We start from the raw sequence: 19,896 nt of genomic DNA, 5'->3' as shown, positions 1-19,896 counted from the left end.
GTAGTATTAAACATGTTTTGCGAACATATATATACCATCACATGGTCAAAGTGATAAATGACACTAAGATCCAGGGCCGTATTCGAGAATTTAAATACCTCGGCCGAGCCAAAATAAAAAGGACCGTAGGCCTTAACGAAAATTTTTTATTCACTAATGTACATGGATAAAACTTTTATCAACCGATTTATTATAAGCAAAAACTATTCGGAGCATGTAATTATCTCATAAACCATTGCAAATAACATTATTTTTAACACAAAAAAACATATATATGTAATATGATTAAAAAAATTTATGCCCCCGAAACTTATGTGCCCCGGCCGATGGTGCGGCTCGCACACCCTCCAAGACTCCCCTGCTAAGATCATATTATTCTTATGAGTAAACATCAAAGTAAACGAGCAACTTTAAGTTGAGCTACCTTGGGAGAAATAGTGCATATTTAACTTACTAATTTTCCACTGTAATGTGTTTGTTTTTGTAGGCTCGGTTCAATGTTATTATGTTTTTCCTTTATAATTTAGGGCTCTTCTTGTAAATGATCTTTCTTTTCCTTTTAATAAAATTGACCTTTAAAAAAACATCAACATGCACACCCTCCTTAAAAAAAACATTTTAATCTTCGTTGGTTTTATGATATAAGAAAGGAACTTTCTCTCTCTAAAAACTCTCTTCGTACGTCTAATTCCAACGTCAACCAGCAAACCCGCATCCCCGACGGTATCAGTAACAAAGCCTTCGGCAACCAGGTAAGTTCTCTCCCCTATTCTTTTGTCTTTATCGCAGGATCTTCACAAACCACCAACACGTCAGCGTTTGAGAAACGAAGGATCGAGCGGCCAGAAGCTAGTCGTATTCTGGTCAAGCAAGCTTTAAGATACCGGGAGCTCGGTTTATGACGACTTTCATATCAACTCCACAATCGTTCAACTTTGTCTATAGCAAGACCACTCACAGCGTCAACTATTAAAAACGGAGGATTGAGCGACCGGACGACGGTAGACAAATTCTAGGTAAAGCTTGTCTCAAGCCACTGGGAGTTTCGTTTCGGTGGACTTGCACACCATCCCCGACGACTTTTCTCTGGCAAGACCTTGATGTGTACTGGGTCGGGTCTACATGCATGAGGGTCAATTTGGTCTTGTTTCACAAGTTATTTGTTTTAAGTTAATTGTTTGTTTTCTTTTTAAGCATGTGTGAGAATAAAGAGGTAGTGTAGTATGTTTCATATCCCACGTTTTAGGTGGTTATTGTTTCCATTATTTTAGTGGGGTTAGTTGAGTCTAGGTTAGGTTGTTTCCCTATTTAAAGGGTTCTTTCTTTAATGAATGGCGTGCAGATGAATTGAGTCAAGTCACTATTTCTTCTATCTCAATCTTTAATATTCTTAGGCCATTTGAATTAACGTGAGATACACATCAGTGGTATCAGAGCGGACGATCCAATGGAAACCCGAAAGCTCTCTAATTATGAGTTCCAACAACAAACTCATGAGCGCCTCGCGCAACATGACGCCATGCTCGAGAAAATCTTAACCGAAATCCAAAGCCTCACCTCTACCATGCAAGCACAACATGCACTAGTCTCGTCCGGTCCCTCAACCGGGGGTGGAAAAGCCGTTCCACGCTCCTTAAAACCCTGTCTGAAGTTATCATTTCCGCGATTCAATGGTGATGATCCCACTAGTTGGTTGTATCATGCCGAACAGTATTTCTCATTTCAAAAGGTGGAAGATGAATACAAAGTCATCCTCTCTTTGTTTCACCTTGAAGGCATCGCCTTACAATGGCATCGGTGGATCGAAAAGTCTGGTGGGCCAATGACCTGGGTCGAGTATGCTAAGGCTGTCCATGCTCGATTTGGATCGACTGATTACGAGGATCCGGGTGAAGCCCTCTCTCGCCTCAGACAAACTACCACAGTGGGGGCTTACCAAGAGGAGTTCGAACGCCTCTCCCACCGGGTCGATGGCTTACCAGAGCCTTTCTTAATTGGTTTTTTCGTAGGTGGGCTCAAGGACGAGATCTGCTTGGAGGTGAAAGTGAAGCCCCCACATTCTTTATCCGCGGCCATTTCCATGGCACGTCTTGTGTAAGAGAAACTGAAGTTGGGTCATGTCTCTAATTTTGGCGAAGAAGCAAAAGCTGCTAGTTTGCTAGGACCGGTTCCCGCTATCCGATCAGCTACTACGACTCCGGCCCGACGTCTCACCAGTGCCGAAATCCGTGACCGGCAGTCAAGGGGCTTATGTTATTATTGTGATGAAGTTTATAAACCGGGCCACAAGTGTTTGAAACCACAACTCATGATGCTTGTCGAAGCTCAAAAGAACCTGACCTTCACCTTGTGGACAAGGCGAATTCAAGCGGGGTGGAATGATGTGTACCGGGTCGGGTCTGCATGCATGAGGGTTAATTTGGTCTTGTTTCACAAGTTATTTGTTTTAAGTTAATTGTTTGTTTTCTTTTTAAGCATGTGTGAGAATAAAGGGGTAGTGTAGTATGTTTCATATCCCACGTTTTAGGTGGTTATTGTTTCCATTATTTTAGTGGGGTTAGTTGAGTCTAGGTTAGGTTGTTTCCCTATTTAAAGGGTTCTTTCTTTAATGAATGGCGTGCAGATGAATTGAGTCAAGTCACTATTTCTTCTATCTCAATCTTTAATATTCTTAGGCCATTTGAATTAACGTGAGATACACATCAGTGGTATCAGAGCGGACGATCCAATGGAAACCTAAAAGCTCTCTAATTATGAGTTCCAACAACAAACTCATGAGCGCCTCGCGCAACATGACGCCATGCTCGAGAAAATCTTAACCGAAATCCAAAGCCTCACCTCTACCATGCAAGCACAACATGCACTAGTCTCGTCCGGTCCCTCAACCGGGGGTGGAAAAGCCGTTCCACGCTCCTTAAAACCCTGTCTGAAGTTATCGTTTCTGCGATTCAATGGTGGTGATCCCACTAGTTGGTTGTATCATGCCGAACAGTATTTCTCATTTCAAAAGGTGGAAGATGAATACAAAGTCATCCTCTCTTTGTTTCACCTTGAAGGCATCGCCCTACAATGGCATCGGTGGATCGATAAGTCCGGTGGGCCAATGACCTTGGTCGAGTATGCTAAGGCTGTCCATGCTCGATTTGGATCGACTGATTACGAGGATCCGGGTGAAGCCCTCTCTCGCCTCAGACAAACTACCACAGTGGGGGCTTACCAAGAGGAGTTCGAACGCCTCTCCCACCGGGTCGATGGCTTACCGGAGCCTTTCTTAATTGGTTTTTTCGTAGGTGGGCTCAAGGACGAGATCCGCTTGGAGGTGAAAGTGAAGCCCCCACATTCTTTATCCGCGGCCATTTCCATGGCACGTCTTGTGTAAGAGAAACTGAAGTTGGGTCATGTCTCTAATTTTGGCGAAGAAGCAAAAGCTGCTAGTTTGCTAGGACCGGTTCCCGCTATCCGATCAGCTACTACGACTCCGGCCCGACGTCTCACCAGTGCCGAAATCCGTGACCGGCAGTCAAGGGGCTTATGTTATTATTGTGATGAAGTTTATAAACCGGGCCACAAGTGTTTGAAACCACAACTCATGATGCTTATCGAAGCTCAAAAGAACCTGACCTTCACCTTGTGGACAAGGCGAATTCAAGCGGGGTGGAATGATGTGTACCGGGTCGGGTCTGCATGCATGAGGGTTAATTTGGTCTTGTTTCACAAGTTATTTGTTTTAAGTTAATTGTTTGTTTTCTTTTTAAGCATGTGTGAGAATAAAGGGGTAGTGGAGTATGATTCCTATCCCACGTTTTAGGTGGTTATTGTGTCCATTATTTTAGTGGGGTTAGTTGAGTCTAGGTTAGGTTGTTTCCCTATTTAAAGTGTTCTTTCTTTAATGAATGGCATGCATATGAATTGAGTCAAGTCACTGTTTCTTCTATCTCAATCTTTAATATCCTTAGGCCATTTGAATTACCGTGAGATACACATCAGACCATTAACAACGGAAACAATAGGTTGAATTGGGTGTGGCTTGCTTTGTGTTGGAAACAAAAACCAGATCAGGTTACTGAAGAAACACGGATCTAATCCCCTTGACGGGTCCTAGATCCAATGAGTCCACAGGGTAGGATACAACAACAACCAACATGATATGAGCACAATCTCCCCAAGTCCAATGACAGAAACTTGCAAAACAGACACCATGAGATCGTTACAGGAAGGACAAGGTGGGGTGGGCGGGCTTCCCGTAACCACCCTCCGGCGTGGGAATAAGTACCGTTCTTAAGGAGAGAAAGTACTTAAGTATTTAGAGTAAATAGTGAGGAGTGAATGAATACCTCATGCAGATGAAGAGAGTATTTATAGCCGAAGGATATGGGAATATTATTGGGCCAGCTATCCCATTCTAGAAGATCTCTCGTAACCGTCTGGACACGTGTTCTCATGTGATAGGCTGAGCTATACGCCCCATGTGCATGGGTATAACAACCTGGGCATGTGTTACTCTATGATAGGGCGAGTTTATCCCTGGCCATGTGCACGGTTATAGCAACCTGGCCAGCTGTCCTTTATTCATTGGTTGACGGGTCACGTATTCTTCAAGTAACAATCGTGGTTATTCTTCTAGAAGGTAATTAGTTAATCACAGCTGTCCTGTGGCATTGCCTTCCGTTAATCCCAACGGGTGGATATGTTATCCTGCGGGTGACTTTTGAGGGTGCCTGGATGCTTCCCGTGTGTTCACTAGGACACATCGTTGTTCCTTGTTAAATAAGTTATGCGAGTGATCTATATGCTCCGCGGGTGCCATATGAGAAGCTTCCCTCTGACCCGCGGTGATACTTAAGGGTATTTAGGTCATTTTGGTACCCTACTCTATAAGTCCCCCCTAGTCCAGTGTTTCTTCCGTGTGAAGTTTTTATGCGGGTGGAATATTGGACTTAAGGTATAATTTGGGGGTTTTTAAATTTTGGAATTTGGTAGAAATATCTTCTGTTGGTGGTGTGGATAACCATGAAAAAAGACAAGTTGACCACTGGCAGGCGCGTGAACAGGTGACGAGACGTTTATGCCGGCTGTCACTGTACCTGACTGTGCACCTATTTCTCTTTTTCGAATTTCACGCGTGACGTGGCGTATGCTGGGTGGACGAAAACTTTCTCTCTCCACTGTTCGTATCCCATCGCATTAACTGCGATGTGTATAAATAGGAGAAGTTGTCATTTTATTGAAGTTTTATCGCCTTTGACATCTTAATTCTTCTTTGTTTTTTCTCAATCTTCTATTTGATCTTTCGATTCTCTTCACGATTGCTCGCTGTTTTCCATTTATTGTTGGATCGATGGCTAATAACACAAGATCTTTGGTACCAAGCATCGATACTGTAGATATTAACTGGGATATCTCTGAGTATGAAACGCTACTTCACACTTACGGTATCTGACCAGAATGGGGACCAGAATTCCCTAACGCTGGGTCTGTTGCAAGCGTGCCCCCTTCCGGCAAGATGGCAGTATACGCCGAATTTTTTACTTATAGGAATCTTCGGTTTCCGATAACCAAGTTTCTCATGAAGGTATTAAGCGCTTATGGGATCCATCTATCCCAGTTACATCTTTTTGCACTTATACGAATCCGACACTTCGAATTCATGTGTAAGGCAAAAGGAATGTTGCCTCGAATCAACCGATTCCCCGTGTTCTATCAGATGACCAAACGTGGCGGGTGGTTAAAGTGCAATCCGATATCTGAAAGGGTTATCGACATTGTGCCCGAGGAAGGCTCTGAAGATTGGCGCAACAAATTTTTCTGGATTTTAGAGGACGTCATTCCAGATGTTATGGTCCGTCGTCCGGCCACTGAGGCCTTCCCGGAGGTCGATACGGCTCCTCACGAGGGCCAGGAATGGTTCCACGTATTAGTTTCAGAACCAACTCCAATGCGGGCCCTGCCTGAGGAGGCCCTACTATGGGCGGGTATGAGCCTCCTGTGGCCATATCCAGATTTGGAGCCTGTCTTTATGGGCGTGAATGAGCGTAAGTTTTATTCCCTTTTCTCCCTTTTGTTTCGTATAAAAGTTTTGACTGACTTCTTGTTATTAATTTTTCAGGTGAAGGGCCTATGCTGAATGCCCTCTTTGAGAATAGGTGTTGCACGGGAAAACGTATCCGTGACGTGAAAGGAACGCCTGTCCTAGAGAGGACACAGAGTCAATTTCTTTTCCCTATTAAGGTGTGTGCTGAACCAATAGCTTTGGAAGCTATCTTCCAAACAGGTGCGTACATCTTTAACCCTCATCCGCTCAAAACTCTTACTTTTGATGGGGTGATCGTCATTCTTTCTTCGAGTGATGAGTCATGATCTCAAGAAGAAGAAGTTTCTGATGATGCTTTTGAAATTTCATATGTCTTACATCTGCTGGCAGAATTGGAGCATAAGAGGAATCTTCGGTCCTCTCAAGCAAGTGATGCGGGTGCAAGTCACGCGGATGCCGAGGGAGAACCATCAACGAAGAAACATCGGACACATCATCTAAGAAGCAAAAGATCAGGTTTGCTGACCGCATGAAAGGGATGACTGGTAAGTCGAAGTAACACCTTTCTTTTAACTTTTATGCTTTAATTATTACTCATGTGCGATTTTGTTATGTAGATCCAGCTAGGGTTGTTGGTGGGGGTATTTCATCAGATAAGCTACCGTCACCAACACCTGAAGATGAAAAACTGCCATCTCCCCCGCCAGAGAAAGAAGATAAGCCACCAACTCCTCCGTTTGAGGAAAATCAAGAGGTTCCACTCCCCCACCAGAAACTGAAGATCTGTTGGCCTGTTTGTTTGAGGCTGGGAATGCTTCTAGTTCCAAAATGAAGGAGCCGGTTGCGGATGCGAAATCATCTAAAACACAGAAGTCTCCACACCAAACTTCACTGGAGTTTCTGACCTCTTCCTCACCCTTTCTAAAGGGTGGGGGAGGAAGTTTACATTCTCAACGTCCGTCATCGGGCGTTGAAGGGGTGGCGTCACGTGATGAACCACATCAATACTCGCCCCATGTGTCTTCTTTTACCCTGGTGTATCCCCAAGCATCAAACTTTGATTATTATGGGGAGCCTGATCTGGGAGAAGATGACCACATGTTTATCCCTAATTGGGATATCGTGAAGGGATCTCACTTCACCGATCCAGGTACTTGTGAGACATTTGTCAATCAATGTGCCCCGCCTGCGAAGCGGGTCTATCAGCGCGGTTGTTCTCGCCATGATATTTATATAGAATATTCCTCGTCCTTAGCCAATACAATGGCTTGTGGGCAAGAAATTATGCGCGAGTGGTGATCGATGGGGGAACGATGGGGAGAATTGACTCTATCTAATGAAGAAGCGAAGAAGAAGGCTCGCGAACAACGCTTGGCAGCCAATACTGCCAAGTGGAAATTATCAGATCCTAAGATTTCTTTGAAGGCTAAGGTAGATAAACATGCTATTGCATCCCATGAATGGAGGGATTCTTGCAATAGGCAAAATGCCGTCCTCCAATCTGCTCGGGAAGATGCCCAACGAAAGAAAGAGGATCTTGCCTAGGCGTGTGATGCCAATTCGGCCTTAGCGGCCCAAGTGACCTGCCAAGGTGCTCTTATCCAAGAGCTTGAAGCGGAGTCAAAAGTGCAGAAGGAGCGGGCGGAGCTAAATGAGAAGAGGGAAACCGATATGAAGGTCGCCTATGACTCGCTTCTGCAAGCGCATGATGAAGCGAAAGCCCGTGCAGCAGAACAATTAAATGATAAACAAAAGATAGCTGACGGGTTCCATGAACTTCAGGAACGGGAGGAACGGGCAGAGTGGGAGCGATGATGGCTGTTGGGCCAAGGTCTTAACACGGTACGTTTTCTTCCCTTATTACCAATATTTGTTATACTACCAATCATTAATGAATCTCTTTTTCCTCCGCAGGTCATTAAACATATCAAGGAAGGGGCAGAGCTGACAGATAGCCTTGCTTTCTTACTCACTGCCTCTTCCAATTCCGGCCGCGTGACAGGCTTTAATGAAGGGATGGCGTATGCTCATGCCGGTCGTTTGTTTGAAGAACACCCGCTGCATGGACTTGATGTTGCTCAAGAGTATGAGATGCGTCTCAATGAATATGAAAACTTATCATTTCCCTTGGAAGACATGCTTCATGAGTTCGCAGCGGCAAGTGACGGCGTGAATATATTAAAAGAATAGTTGGAGGCAGATACGGAGGATACTCCGCCTACACCTCCGGAAGATTCATCCGCTCAAGACCCTAAGACAAGATCAGGACTTGTAATTTCTTTTCATGTTTTGTAATTGTCGTTTGATATGAATGAAAAGAAAGTTTTTTGTCATCTAGTAAATTGTGTATTATTGTATGCTTGCGATATTTTAGGATATTTTTGAACTTTGCAAGTGGGAGAAAAGTAATGGCGTAGCGGAAAGAGAAATATTGCAGGATAATTGATAAGATGTATGTGACGTATTTCTGCAGTCCGTTTGTGCTTTTTCGTTTTTCCCGCCTGACGTGTCAGCCTTTGATTAGGCCGTATTTTTCTATCTTCACTGGCTTCCCATCCATCGCATTAAATGCGATGTGTATAAATAAGCCGTTTCCAACATCTATTCATTTTTATCTCTTTCCAATTCTTCTTCTTTTTCTCTCTAACTTTAGATATGAAAGCTCTAAAGCAATTCTTTAATCTTCAGACTTAATATTTCCGAGAACTCGTGCACAGTTTATTCTTTTCTGATGGCAGGAAATAAGAAGAGTGCCCCTGCTAACCACGAAGTCATTTTTAACTTCAGGAAGAAGGAATATGAGGATATTGTTAATGTTTACGGATTGGCATCGGAATGGGAGCCTGAATACCCGGCGGACGACTCTATTTCCACTAATCCTCCGGCCAAGAAGATGGCCGTCTACGCGGACCATTTCACCACAGGGAACTTTAGGTTCCCTATAACGAAGTTTGTTGAATCAATCTTGACGACGTACGGAGTCCACCTATCGCAGATCCATCTCTTTGGGATGTTGAGAATTCGTCACTTCGAATTCTATTGTCAAGCTCGCAATATGGATCCGTTCATCGGTATGTCTGCGATCTTTTATAAAATGACCTATCGCGGCTGGTGGTACAGTTGCACCAGAAAGGGGGTTATCGGTACCGAATGGTACCGTAGCGTCCATGAGTGGAAACCAAAATTCTTTTGGATCCGGGAAGATGTTATTCCGTTTGCGATGACCTATCGTAAGTCGGATGCGGAACTTTCGGTGGTCCATGCACCACACAGGTGAACCTTCCCTGGTTCAATACTTTGACCAGCACGCTTACCCCCATGCGTGCAATACACGAGGGAGCACTGGTGAGTTCAAAGATGAGCCGTCTATGGCCGTTTCCTGATTTGGAGCCGTACTACGAGAATCCTAACAAGAGTAAGTTTGCCTTTACTTATCTAGGGTTTCGCTTGAGTTCTGAATGTTCTATTTTTGTTTATGCAGGTGAAGGCTCCATCCTCAGTACGCTTCTGGACCATGAGGAAGGTCTTATGGTGCGCCGTCCTATTGATCCAAAGGACGCACCTATCCTTGAGCGTACCTGCAACAATTTCCTATTCTCCACCACTCTCCGCCCGGAACCCGTGGTTTCCGAGGTGATGTATGCTAAAGGTGAGGAGTTTGTTGCCAAAGGTGAGGGAGTTCTAAAACCTCGTCCACTTACTGCTATTAATTCTAGCGGGGTGATAGTACTCCTTTCTTGTAGTGAAGAGTCACCGCCCCGTGAAGAAGGGTTATCTATTGATGCTACTGACTCTTTAAATATCCTGCCTTCGACAATAGGTCTACCCGCAAGCGGAATCAGAATACATCCACTTAAGGCAGTGGATAAAAAAGATGCTGATGTCATCGTCAAGATGAACACCGAGCTGACGATGTCACTTCCGAAGATGAACATCGAGCTGCTGATGGTGTTATCGTCGAAGATGAACATCAGGCTGTTGAAGCGGGTGCCTCCAAAATGGCTGAGATACGCAAGGTGCAATCCACCTAGCCTGCCGCTACCAAGAAGTATAAGAGAACAAAGCTGGGAGACCGCCTTCAACAGCTTGCACCAATACAGATTTCCTCAGGTAATTGTAATATCTTTTAAGTTTGGAACTTATTTGAATTATAGAAGACATGTTCCTGATGGAGAAGTATTGTCTTGCAGAGGTTCTAAAAGATTCTTCTAAGGATCTTTCAGATATGAGGGGATCAACTCCACCACCATCTCCACAAAGGTTGTTCAAGATCCGGTGATTATTGCGGACACTTCTCCCCTCAAGGGTAAGAAAGACGGTAACTCTGACGAGCCCGTCATTTCTTCACCTCTCCATGCACTTTTTTGTTTTAAAGATTAGGAGGGTCCCAACACCTTTTCCGGTGGTCCGCAAGCGTCTTCATCACTGCGTTGGTCCTTACGTCAGGATTCATTATATGTGCCAAGAGTATCTGCAGGGAGGTCTTCCTCCTGCGGAGAAGGAACGTCAGCGTGGGTGTCCGCGTCAAGAGTAATTGAACTCTTACTCTTATTTCCTAGCTAATGTTGTCTCCACAAGTCAAGAACTATGTCGAGATTGGTTAGGCATGAATGACGCGTGGGAGGATTTGGAGATCAAAGCAGCCCAAGCGGAAAAAGAAGCCCAAGAGGCTATGAAAGAAGCCAAAGATCACTGCCTGGCTGCCGAAACTGCTGAACTGCGGTTAGCAGATGCCAAAACGGCATTGGATGGGGAGAAGGCACACTGTTTCCTTGCTGAGGAGGTCAAAACTACCCTCCAACAGCAATTGGATGAACGCGACGAGCTTATAAAAGCTCTGAAGCCTGAAGTGTCCGCTAAGGACGAACGCCTTGCCACTCTTGCCTCCAAGAATCGGGAGCAAGCCTTGGAATGTGCTGAGCACAAATTGGAACTTGTCCAAGCCAAGGCGAACAAAAAATGGTTATTGGCGGAAGGCGTCCCCCAGGTAACTTTCACTTCTTTCTAGCCTTCATGAAAAATAATTATATCTACATCTGTCGCTCATAACCTTTGTTTTACCAGGTTATTGCCCGTATCCGGGAGGGTGATGAACTTGGAAATTGTCTTGCCGCGCTCTTGATCGCGTCTTCTCAGGCTGGTCGCCCGGCGGGTTTCCAAGAAGGTCTTCTATTCACGGAAGGAAAGAGACCTCTTGAGGAATTCTCCTTACACGACCAGGAAACTGCCAGAGGTCTTGATGATTTGAAGTTCACTGTTGAAAATCAAATCGTAGAGCTCACGGACAAAGAAGATGGGATTGACCTTGTAACTGATGAAGAAGATCAAGAAGACGCGGAAGATGAAGATGCAGCATCGTAATTTTATAATTTTGTAAACTGCATAGACCTGCCTTCCTTGTAATCATCGTTTAAATCTTTTGTAATCCCATTTGAACATATATAAGAAGTTTGTTTTATCCGGTACACTTTGTCTTATTTTTCATAATATAAGTGTTTGTAGACCTTCTTATTTGTCAATAAAATACTACATCATTCTTGTTGTATGGACATATGGATTCCATCTGGTATGCGAACTAGAAGATGTATGTTACACGGAACTAAGATGTAGGATTTATAAAGCTTTCCATAAAAAAGGCATAAGTCAAACTGAATTACAATGACGACATTAAAATGTCTTTCTACTAGTCTATTAGGCACGCAGGCCAAAATAAAAAGTAAAAAATAAGACTTGTCAAATGTAGTACCTCTTCAACTGTGCCACATTCCATGTTCTGGGAATCTCAGTCCCGTCTAGTTTTTCCAACTTGTAAGCACCCTTAGATAATACTTCTTTAATTTTATAAGGGCCTTCCCAAGTTGGGGCCAACTTGCCCGAAGGCTCTTGCCCAGAAGCTTCGTTGTTACGGAAGACGAAGTCTCCCGCATCAAATGTGCACTTTTGAACCTGCGAGTCATAGTATTTTTGCAGTTGGCGTATATAGTTATGGTCTTGGATCAGTGCTAACTCCCTCCTTTCTTCGAGAAGGTTGAGGTTCATCCGCAACTCTTTGTCGTTATTATTGACTATTAAAGTTTGTGCAGAAGGAACCCCGATTTCCTCCGGGATCATGGCCTCTGTTCCATAGGTTAAACTGAAAGGCGTTTCAGAATTACTGGAATTCTTCTGAGTTCGAAAGGCCCAAAGTACATGAGGCAATTCGTTGACCCAGCCTGTTCGTTTAGTACCTAATCTTGCTTTAATTCCCTTCCTTGATTGTTCGGTTGGTCCGTTCGACCAGACCGTTGGCTTGCGGATGAGCCACAGATGTGAAAATCTGGGTAACATGAAGCTCTTTCAGCCACTCTTGTAACCCGTTGTCCGCGAACTAAGTCCCGTTATCACTCACCAGTTCTAGCGGAAAACCAAATCGACAAATTATGAATTCCTAGTGAAATGTTTTGACACTTGATGTCGTAATAGATGTGACTGGTTTAGCTTCCACCCACTTGGTGAAGTAATCAATGGCTACGATTAAAAATTTGACATGTCCCGGGGCTTTTAGGAAAGGTCCCAGATGTCAATAGCCCATTTTTGGAACGGCCAAGCGGATATCACCGGTACAAGTTCGTTCTTTGGATGCAACGTATTGGGAGCATGGCGTTGACAAGAATCACATTTCCTGATTTCTTGTACAGCATCCATATGCATCCCAGGCCAATAGTACCCAACATTTATAAGTTTTTCAACGACCATTCTCGGGCCCGCGTGAAGACCACAAGTGCCCTCATGAACTTCTCTGATTAAATAATTTGCATCCTCGGCATCCACACATCTCAGAAGTGGACCGAGGAAGGATCGCCTATATAAAACTCCATCTTGCATCTGGTAGTTTAAGGCTTTGTGTCTTAACTTCCGAGCTGCGATTTTCTCTTCCGGCAGAACTCCTATTGACAAATAAGCCATGATTGGAGTCATCCAGGACTCTATTCCAGTCTGAATTATCAGAATTTGATTATGCGAGATGGACGGGCGATCTAAAACTTCAACAAGAATGTCCTTAGCGAAGTGCTAAAAATTTGTTGAAGTTAACTTGCAGAGGGCATCCACCGATTTGTTCTCACTTCTCTTGATATGAATGACTTTGCAAGAGGAGAATTGGAGAATCAAGTCTTTTGCTTGTGACTTGTATGAAGCCATTATATCGTTTTTTGCTTCATAAGTTCCATTAATTTGGCCCGCGATCAGCATAGAATCCACCTGCGCTTCTAGGTGCCACACCCCAGGTTTCCTGGCTATTCGTAGGGATGCCAGAAAGGCTTCATATTCCGTCTCATTATTGATGCTTTTATAGTCTAACTTGATGGCCTAAGTAAACTCATGACCTTCGTGATTGATTAGCCTGAGGCCTGCGCCAGATCCCTCATTGCTGGAAGCTCCATCCGTGAACAATGACCAAACTTGCCCTTGTTCTTAAGGTATTTGAGGTTGACGTTCAACTAAGCATTCTTTTTCTTTGTGTTGCGGAACTTCAGCGATGAAGTACACCAGTACTTGACCTTTGATTGTTGGTTTGGGTTTATACTCAATTGCATGTTCACCCAGTTCGATGGCCCATTTCGCCAATCGTCCAGACAATTCCGGCTTAATCAACACATTTTTGAGTATGTATCCCGTCAACACATTGATGGGATGGCCCTGGAAATACCTGCGGAGCCGCCTGGCGGCATAGACTAACGCCAGAACCAGTTTTTCAAGCATTGAGTATCTGGTCTCCGGGTCTGTCAACGTCCTATTGACATAATAAATTGGCGTTTGGACATCCTTTCTGTCCGTCACTAGCACGCCCCCAATGGCGATATCCGACGCTGATAAGTACAACGTTAAAGGCTCTCCTGCATACGATGCTGTCAATGTAGGTAATTCCATTAAGCACTTCTTGACCTCCAGGAACTCTTGTTCAGCTTTCGTGGTCCACTTGAAATGTGCCTTTTTGAGGCAATTTCTCAAAGTTGAAACAAACGGGTAAGATTTGGCTGCATGATTTGCTAATAATCGATTCAGTGCAACCAACCTTCCGTTGAGTGTCTGTACCTATTTGTGGGAAGAAGGATAAGGCATGCGGGCTACTGCCTGGACTTTATCCGGGTTGGCCTTAAAACCCGCGCCTGCAACGATCACTCCTAAGAATTTTCCTTCCTCCATCCCAAAGGAACACTTGGCTGGATTCAATTTCATGTTAATACTTCTCAAAGTCCCAAACGTTTCTTCAATGTCTCTCAACATTTGATCTTCTTTAATGCTTTTTATCACTAAGTCATCCATATACACCTCTAAGTTTCGACCAATCTGATTTTGAAAGCTTGATCCATCAATCGTTGATATGTAGCACCCGCGTTTTTCAACCCGTAGGGCATCATTTTGTAACAAAACGTTCCTTGGTCTGTGCGAAACGATGTCTTGTCCTCATCACCCGCTGGCATGCGGATCTGGTGATAGCCTTTGTAGGCATCGAGGAAGCATTTAAACTTGAACGGGGCCACAACATCTACTCTGAGATCAATTTCGGGTAATGGATAACAACCTTTTGGACACGCCTTGTTCAAGTCTTCGAAGTCTATGCACATCCGCCATGTTCCGTTGCTTTTTGGAACGATAACCGGATTAGAAACTCATGTTTGATATTTGATTTCTCGAATGATTCCAGCACGAAGAAGATCTTGTACTTGTTCGTTCATTGCTTTGGTTTGTTCTGGACCCATCTTTTGCTTCTTTTGGACAATCGGCATGAACACTGGGTTCACCCTTAACCTGTGCTCCGCTATGTTTCGCGGGACACTAGTCATATCGGCGGATTGCCAAGCGAAGATTTCCATATTCTTAGTTAATAATTGCTTCAGAAAAGTTCGTACTATCTCTGAGATAGCGGGTCCAACCACAATTGTTTGATCTGGGAATTTTTTGTTCAGAACTCATTTTTCTGGCTCATTCCTCTGAACTTGCTTTGGGACTTTGCTAGGTATTGAATTTTCTGTTGTGAAGCAGTGTCGATTGAAATGAATAATTGCTACGCCTGTGCGGGTTGGAACTATCGCACCGTGAGCTGTAGATGGGTGAGCATTAAATTCACCGATTGCTTCACGACCCAAGATGATGTCATGCTTGGATGTCGCTGGTAAAACCAAAAACTCAACCACTTCTGTTCTTGAATGAATTCCATAACTAAGAGTGACTCGAAAAGATATAACCCCTCGCGGGTGCATCACCTCGCCTCCAAATCCAGATACAGGTGCATGAATAGGTTTCAACCTCACTTTATCTTACTCGCACAGCTGCTTAAAGCATTGTTCGTACATTATGTGTGATGTACTTCCAGTATCAAAGAAAACATATTGTGAACGATAATGGCCAAAAAGGGCGGTGATTATCAAAGGATTCTTATTGCAAGGGCCACCTTTGATTCATGGAAAAATCACAGGTTCGTTTTTCCATTCTTCGTCCAGAAATTCTCTCCTCTTTCCGCCGACTTTGTGTCCGCCTTGGATTATGTGAACATTCAGGTCCTTAACCTGTTTGGACGGGCCTTGGTTATCTCGCATGGGAGCTTTACCATTCTCTGGTTTTGAACCTTTGACCAAATGTCCCAGTTTTCCAGATTTCACTACTGCTTCGATCTCATTTTTCAAGGCCACACACTCATTCGTGTTATGCCCTAAGTCATCATGAAACGAGCAGTGTTTCTTGGCATCAAGAAAGGACCTCCTCGTCATTGGTTGAGGTTTTCTGAAGCTCACGTTTTCAGTCGTGAGAATTTCGGATGGTGTTTTGGACAATGGAGTCTAATTGTTAGTAGCCCGCGCCAAAAAAACTTGTCTTGTTCTTGTTCCCTATCAGAGATCTGGCATCAAATGACTTTGGTTCCTCCGCGAATGGCTGGAGTTTGGACCAAATTGTCCCTTTTGCCTGTTTGTTCGACCGCAGAATCTGGAATTCAACCTTAACCGTTAGTCGCCAAAGTCTTTTAAGTCCTTACGAACAGCTTTGCCGCGGACATAATATCATTACAAGACGTAGGCATTCCATCCCTGCCAGTTAGAGTCCAAATTAACTCATCACTCTTCACATTTTTGCGGAAAGCTCCCCGTAACATGTCTTCACTTACTCCGCCGATATTGAGACTTTCATTGTTAAACTGTGTAATGAAGTCCTAGATGGAATCATTGGACGGATCACGAGTGTGTTTCCGCTGCTGACTGAAGTGTTGGGAGAATTTGGCAACAAAGTCGTCCCAATTCTTAATTTGTTCGTCCGGTAACTTCTCAAACCATTCATGTGCTGTACCAGTGAATGTTAAAGCGAACACGTGACACAACTATGGAAGAGTCCAACCGTTGACTCCTCCCACAGCCACAAAGTTCATTAAATGATCGATGGGATCAGTCATCCCATCGTATTTTCCAACAGATGTTGGGATTTTTGCGTTGACCGAAAATGGGGCTGTTGCAATACGTGTAATGAATTTTGACTTTTCAGCAAAAGCAACTGGGTGATAAGGCTTAGAGAAGTCTTCCTCAGCATTACTGTGGTATTCCGCATGACGAACTACCGCTCGCGGATAGCTAGTTCCTCCTCGTAACTGGAGTCTGCTATCACCACTGTAATAACTGATGTCACCCGGATGATATGTTGGGTCATGACTTTCATACTCTTCTAAGTAAGCGGGTACATGCATGACCCTACGAGGACGCTCATGCGGTCTTCAGATCTCCTCAGGATCTCTCTCCGTCTGAACGTTGTGACGAATCTGGCTTATACTCGCCATTGCGGGAGGAGAAAGAGATCTCCTGGGAGATTCATCATAAGTCAAAGTACAAGCATGGAGTCGCTCTTCATGCACCCTACGCTCGTACTCGGCTACCACATTCTCTTGTTGAATTTGGAACCACTCATCAGGAGATAAGAGTCCTCTAGCTTTGGAGCTACGACGATGAGTTCTCACCGGTTCAGAATCGTCAGAATCATCTTCTAGACCTAATTATGAGCGTGTCCGACTAGTTTCTCTCGTGACTCGCCCCGGATTTCCAAGGTTGGAACATCCTGGCGCCGTGACATGCCCTAAGTCCATTGGGGTAGGACCCCCCGGTGCCGTGACATGTCCTAGGTCACCTGGAGTAGAACTCCCAGGTGCCGTGATACGCCCGAAGGCACTTGAGGTAAAAACTCCAGGTGTTTCGGTATCAGTAGTACGTGAAACAGGTGGAGGAGTTCCCGTCGGCCCTTCGAGAAATTGACTCATATCGTACGAACCAACAAAAACAAGAGATTATCACAGTTCTAACACAAGCACGGATGGTGCCAATGAAGAAACACGGATCTAATCCCCTTGACGAGTCCTAGGTCCAATGAGTCCACATGGTAGGATACAACAACAATCAACACGATATGAGCACAATCTCCCCAAGTCCAATGACAGAAACCTGAAAAACAGACAACATGACCTCGTTACGGGAAGGACAAGGTTGGAAGCTTCCCGTAACCACGCTCCGACGTGAGAATAAGTACCGTTCTTAAGGAGAGAAAGTACTTAAGTATTTAGAGTAGATAGTGAGGAGTGAATGAATACCTAATGTAGATGAAGAGAGTATTTATTGCCGAAGGATGTGGGAATATGTTTGGGCCAGCTGTTCCATTCTAGAAGATCTCTCGTAACCGTCTGGACACGTGTTCTCATGTGATAGGCTGAGCTATACGCCCCATGTGCATGGGTATAACAACCTGGACATGTGTTGCTCTATGATTGAGCGAGTTAATCCCTGGCCATGTGCACAGTTATAACAATCTGGCCACCTGTCCTTTATTCATTGGTTGACGGGTCACGTATTCTTCAAGTAACAATCGTGGTTATTCTTCTAGAAGGTAATTAGTTAATCACAGCTGTCCTGTGGCATTGCCTTTCGGTAATCCCAGCAGGTGGATATGTTACCCTGCGAATGACTTTTGAGGGTGCCTGGATGCTTCCGCGTGTGGTCACTAGAACGCATCGTTGTTCCTTATTAAATAAGTTATGCGGTGATCTATATGCTCCGCGGGTGCCATATGAGGAGCTTCCCTCTAACCCGCGGGTGATATTTTAGGGTATTTGGGTCTTTTTGGTACCCTACCTCTATAGTTACTCAGATTTTATTACTTACTATTAGTTTGCTTGAAATTATTAATATTTTATTATTAAATTCTAAAAAAATATTATTTTTGTTTGCTAAAGGTTCAATAAAATTTAAACCGACTAGCTGTGTGTAGGCTTAAAATATTAACAGAAACTCTAGATACTATTTATTAACCAATACTTTTTATTACCACTTTTGGGTGGTTTGTATATTTGTGTCTTACATTTGACGTGTGAGCTACATTTTTGTGGCTTATTGCTTGGGGTTGTGTGATTAGCGGTAATCATAGACCATAGAAGCCATGATTATTACTTGAGACCATGTCCGAAAATGAGGGGTGTAGGTAAGGGGAAAGGTAGGGGACATACATTGCGTTTGGTTTCATGGTGTGACAACTGCCAATTTTCAAGTTAACTCCGTTAACTAAACTCAGTTAGTTCTGTTAACTACGTTAATGAACTCTCATGCATGTAGTGTCATGTATGCATACATTGAGTCAGTCGTGTCATTGGTGATCTAAGTAAGAGTAACTAGTTGTTGGTAACTAGAATAATAAACTTGTCACACATGTTATGATAAACATGATATGTTATATGGTAGATATAATTATGTTACATGCTTAATATGTTACATGATTAGTTGTTTTATGCTTATATGTTATTGTAAGAAAAATTGAATAATTGAAATGATACAACATATGATATGTTACATGATAACTAGCTAGATGAACTATTAAGCCTTAGGTTAAACAATTACTTAGAAATGCTTTTAAAAATTGTAACATGTCACATTTAAATAAAATAACAGTTACCTAAATTTTAATTAAATTAATTATAACTTAATGAGTGTGTAAATGAATGTGTAATGATAGGGGTGGGGGTGGGGGTGGGGGGGCGGGGGTTATAAACTTTCCTTTTATTCCTTCCCCTTTGGCCATCCACTTCACAACACACACACACACATACACTTTCATTTTCCAAAAACTCTCTCAAAGATCATAAGATTTGGTGATTCTTGGAAGCAAGGGTGTAGAGTTTTTGGACCAAGCAATAGGTAAATATGATTAGTACATGTTTTTATTCATATTTTGATTTTGATTCATGGGATTAGTATCCAAATGATTGGATCATACAAATAAACAAAAGTATGATCAAGTTTGATTGTTTAAAAGGAAATTTGTGTTTTGTTATAAAAGAAAGGATAGAATCTTTTTGTATATAAACGTTATTTTATAAAACTGAAATACTATTGGAAACCATGATTTTGATCATATAAAATGTTTCCTTGATGATTTAAGATCATACGGATATAAGAATCATGATTGTTAGAAGTTTTGGTTTGGATCTGCTTGTTGACAAATTTGGTGATTTAGACTGTTGGTTGTATAACTTGTTGATACGACAGTGTTTATGATTGATTTTTGATACTACGGTTAAGTACTTTGAGTCTATTTTTAAAAAAGTCAGAAATCATAATTTTTGGCCTTTGTTTGACAAGTTTTTATTAATTTACAAAATCGGGTTGCAATCCTGATTGAAAAAGAAATTTTTTGAGCTGTGTTATAAATTGTATATCTTGTGATTGAAAACAGATAATGATGTGATTCCACCTTTGGAATGTCATAGATTGAAGTAGGAATCCAATCCATTTTTGGCAAATATTTGCATTTTGTTGTGTTAATAAAGAGACCGAAAATAGGTTGCTGTAGTGTATGAATTTTCT

The 19,896-nt window shown here is 43.1% G+C and overlaps 2 protein-coding genes across 2 annotated transcripts; one reads left to right on the top strand and one right to left on the bottom strand.

The window, feature by feature from the left end:
* The first annotated feature begins 2,845 nt into the window (after positions 1 to 2,845).
* On the top strand, positions 2,846 to 3,379 carry LOC143635382 (uncharacterized). The gene has a single exon (XM_077103234.1). The coding sequence runs from the start codon at positions 2,846 to 2,848 to the stop codon at positions 3,377 to 3,379; it is 534 nt and encodes a 177-aa protein (XP_076959349.1).
* Positions 3,380 to 12,571: 9,192 nt separating this feature from the next.
* Positions 12,572 to 12,976, bottom strand: LOC143635372 (uncharacterized). Its single transcript, XM_077103227.1, has one exon. It carries the CDS (start codon positions 12,974 to 12,976, stop codon positions 12,572 to 12,574), a length of 405 nt encoding a protein of 134 aa, XP_076959342.1.
* Between the last annotated feature and the right edge of the window lie 6,920 nt (positions 12,977 to 19,896).

The sequence above is a fragment of the Bidens hawaiensis genome, unplaced genomic scaffold, assembly GCF_021521415.1.
Source record: "Bidens hawaiensis isolate Kalapana, Puna unplaced genomic scaffold, B.hawaiensis_p1.1 tig00000536_1, whole genome shotgun sequence".
Classification (NCBI taxonomy): domain Eukaryota; kingdom Viridiplantae; phylum Streptophyta; class Magnoliopsida; order Asterales; family Asteraceae; genus Bidens; species Bidens hawaiensis.
The sequence above is the reverse complement of the archived record's forward strand: the minus strand, read 5'-3'. Positions and strand labels throughout refer to the sequence as shown.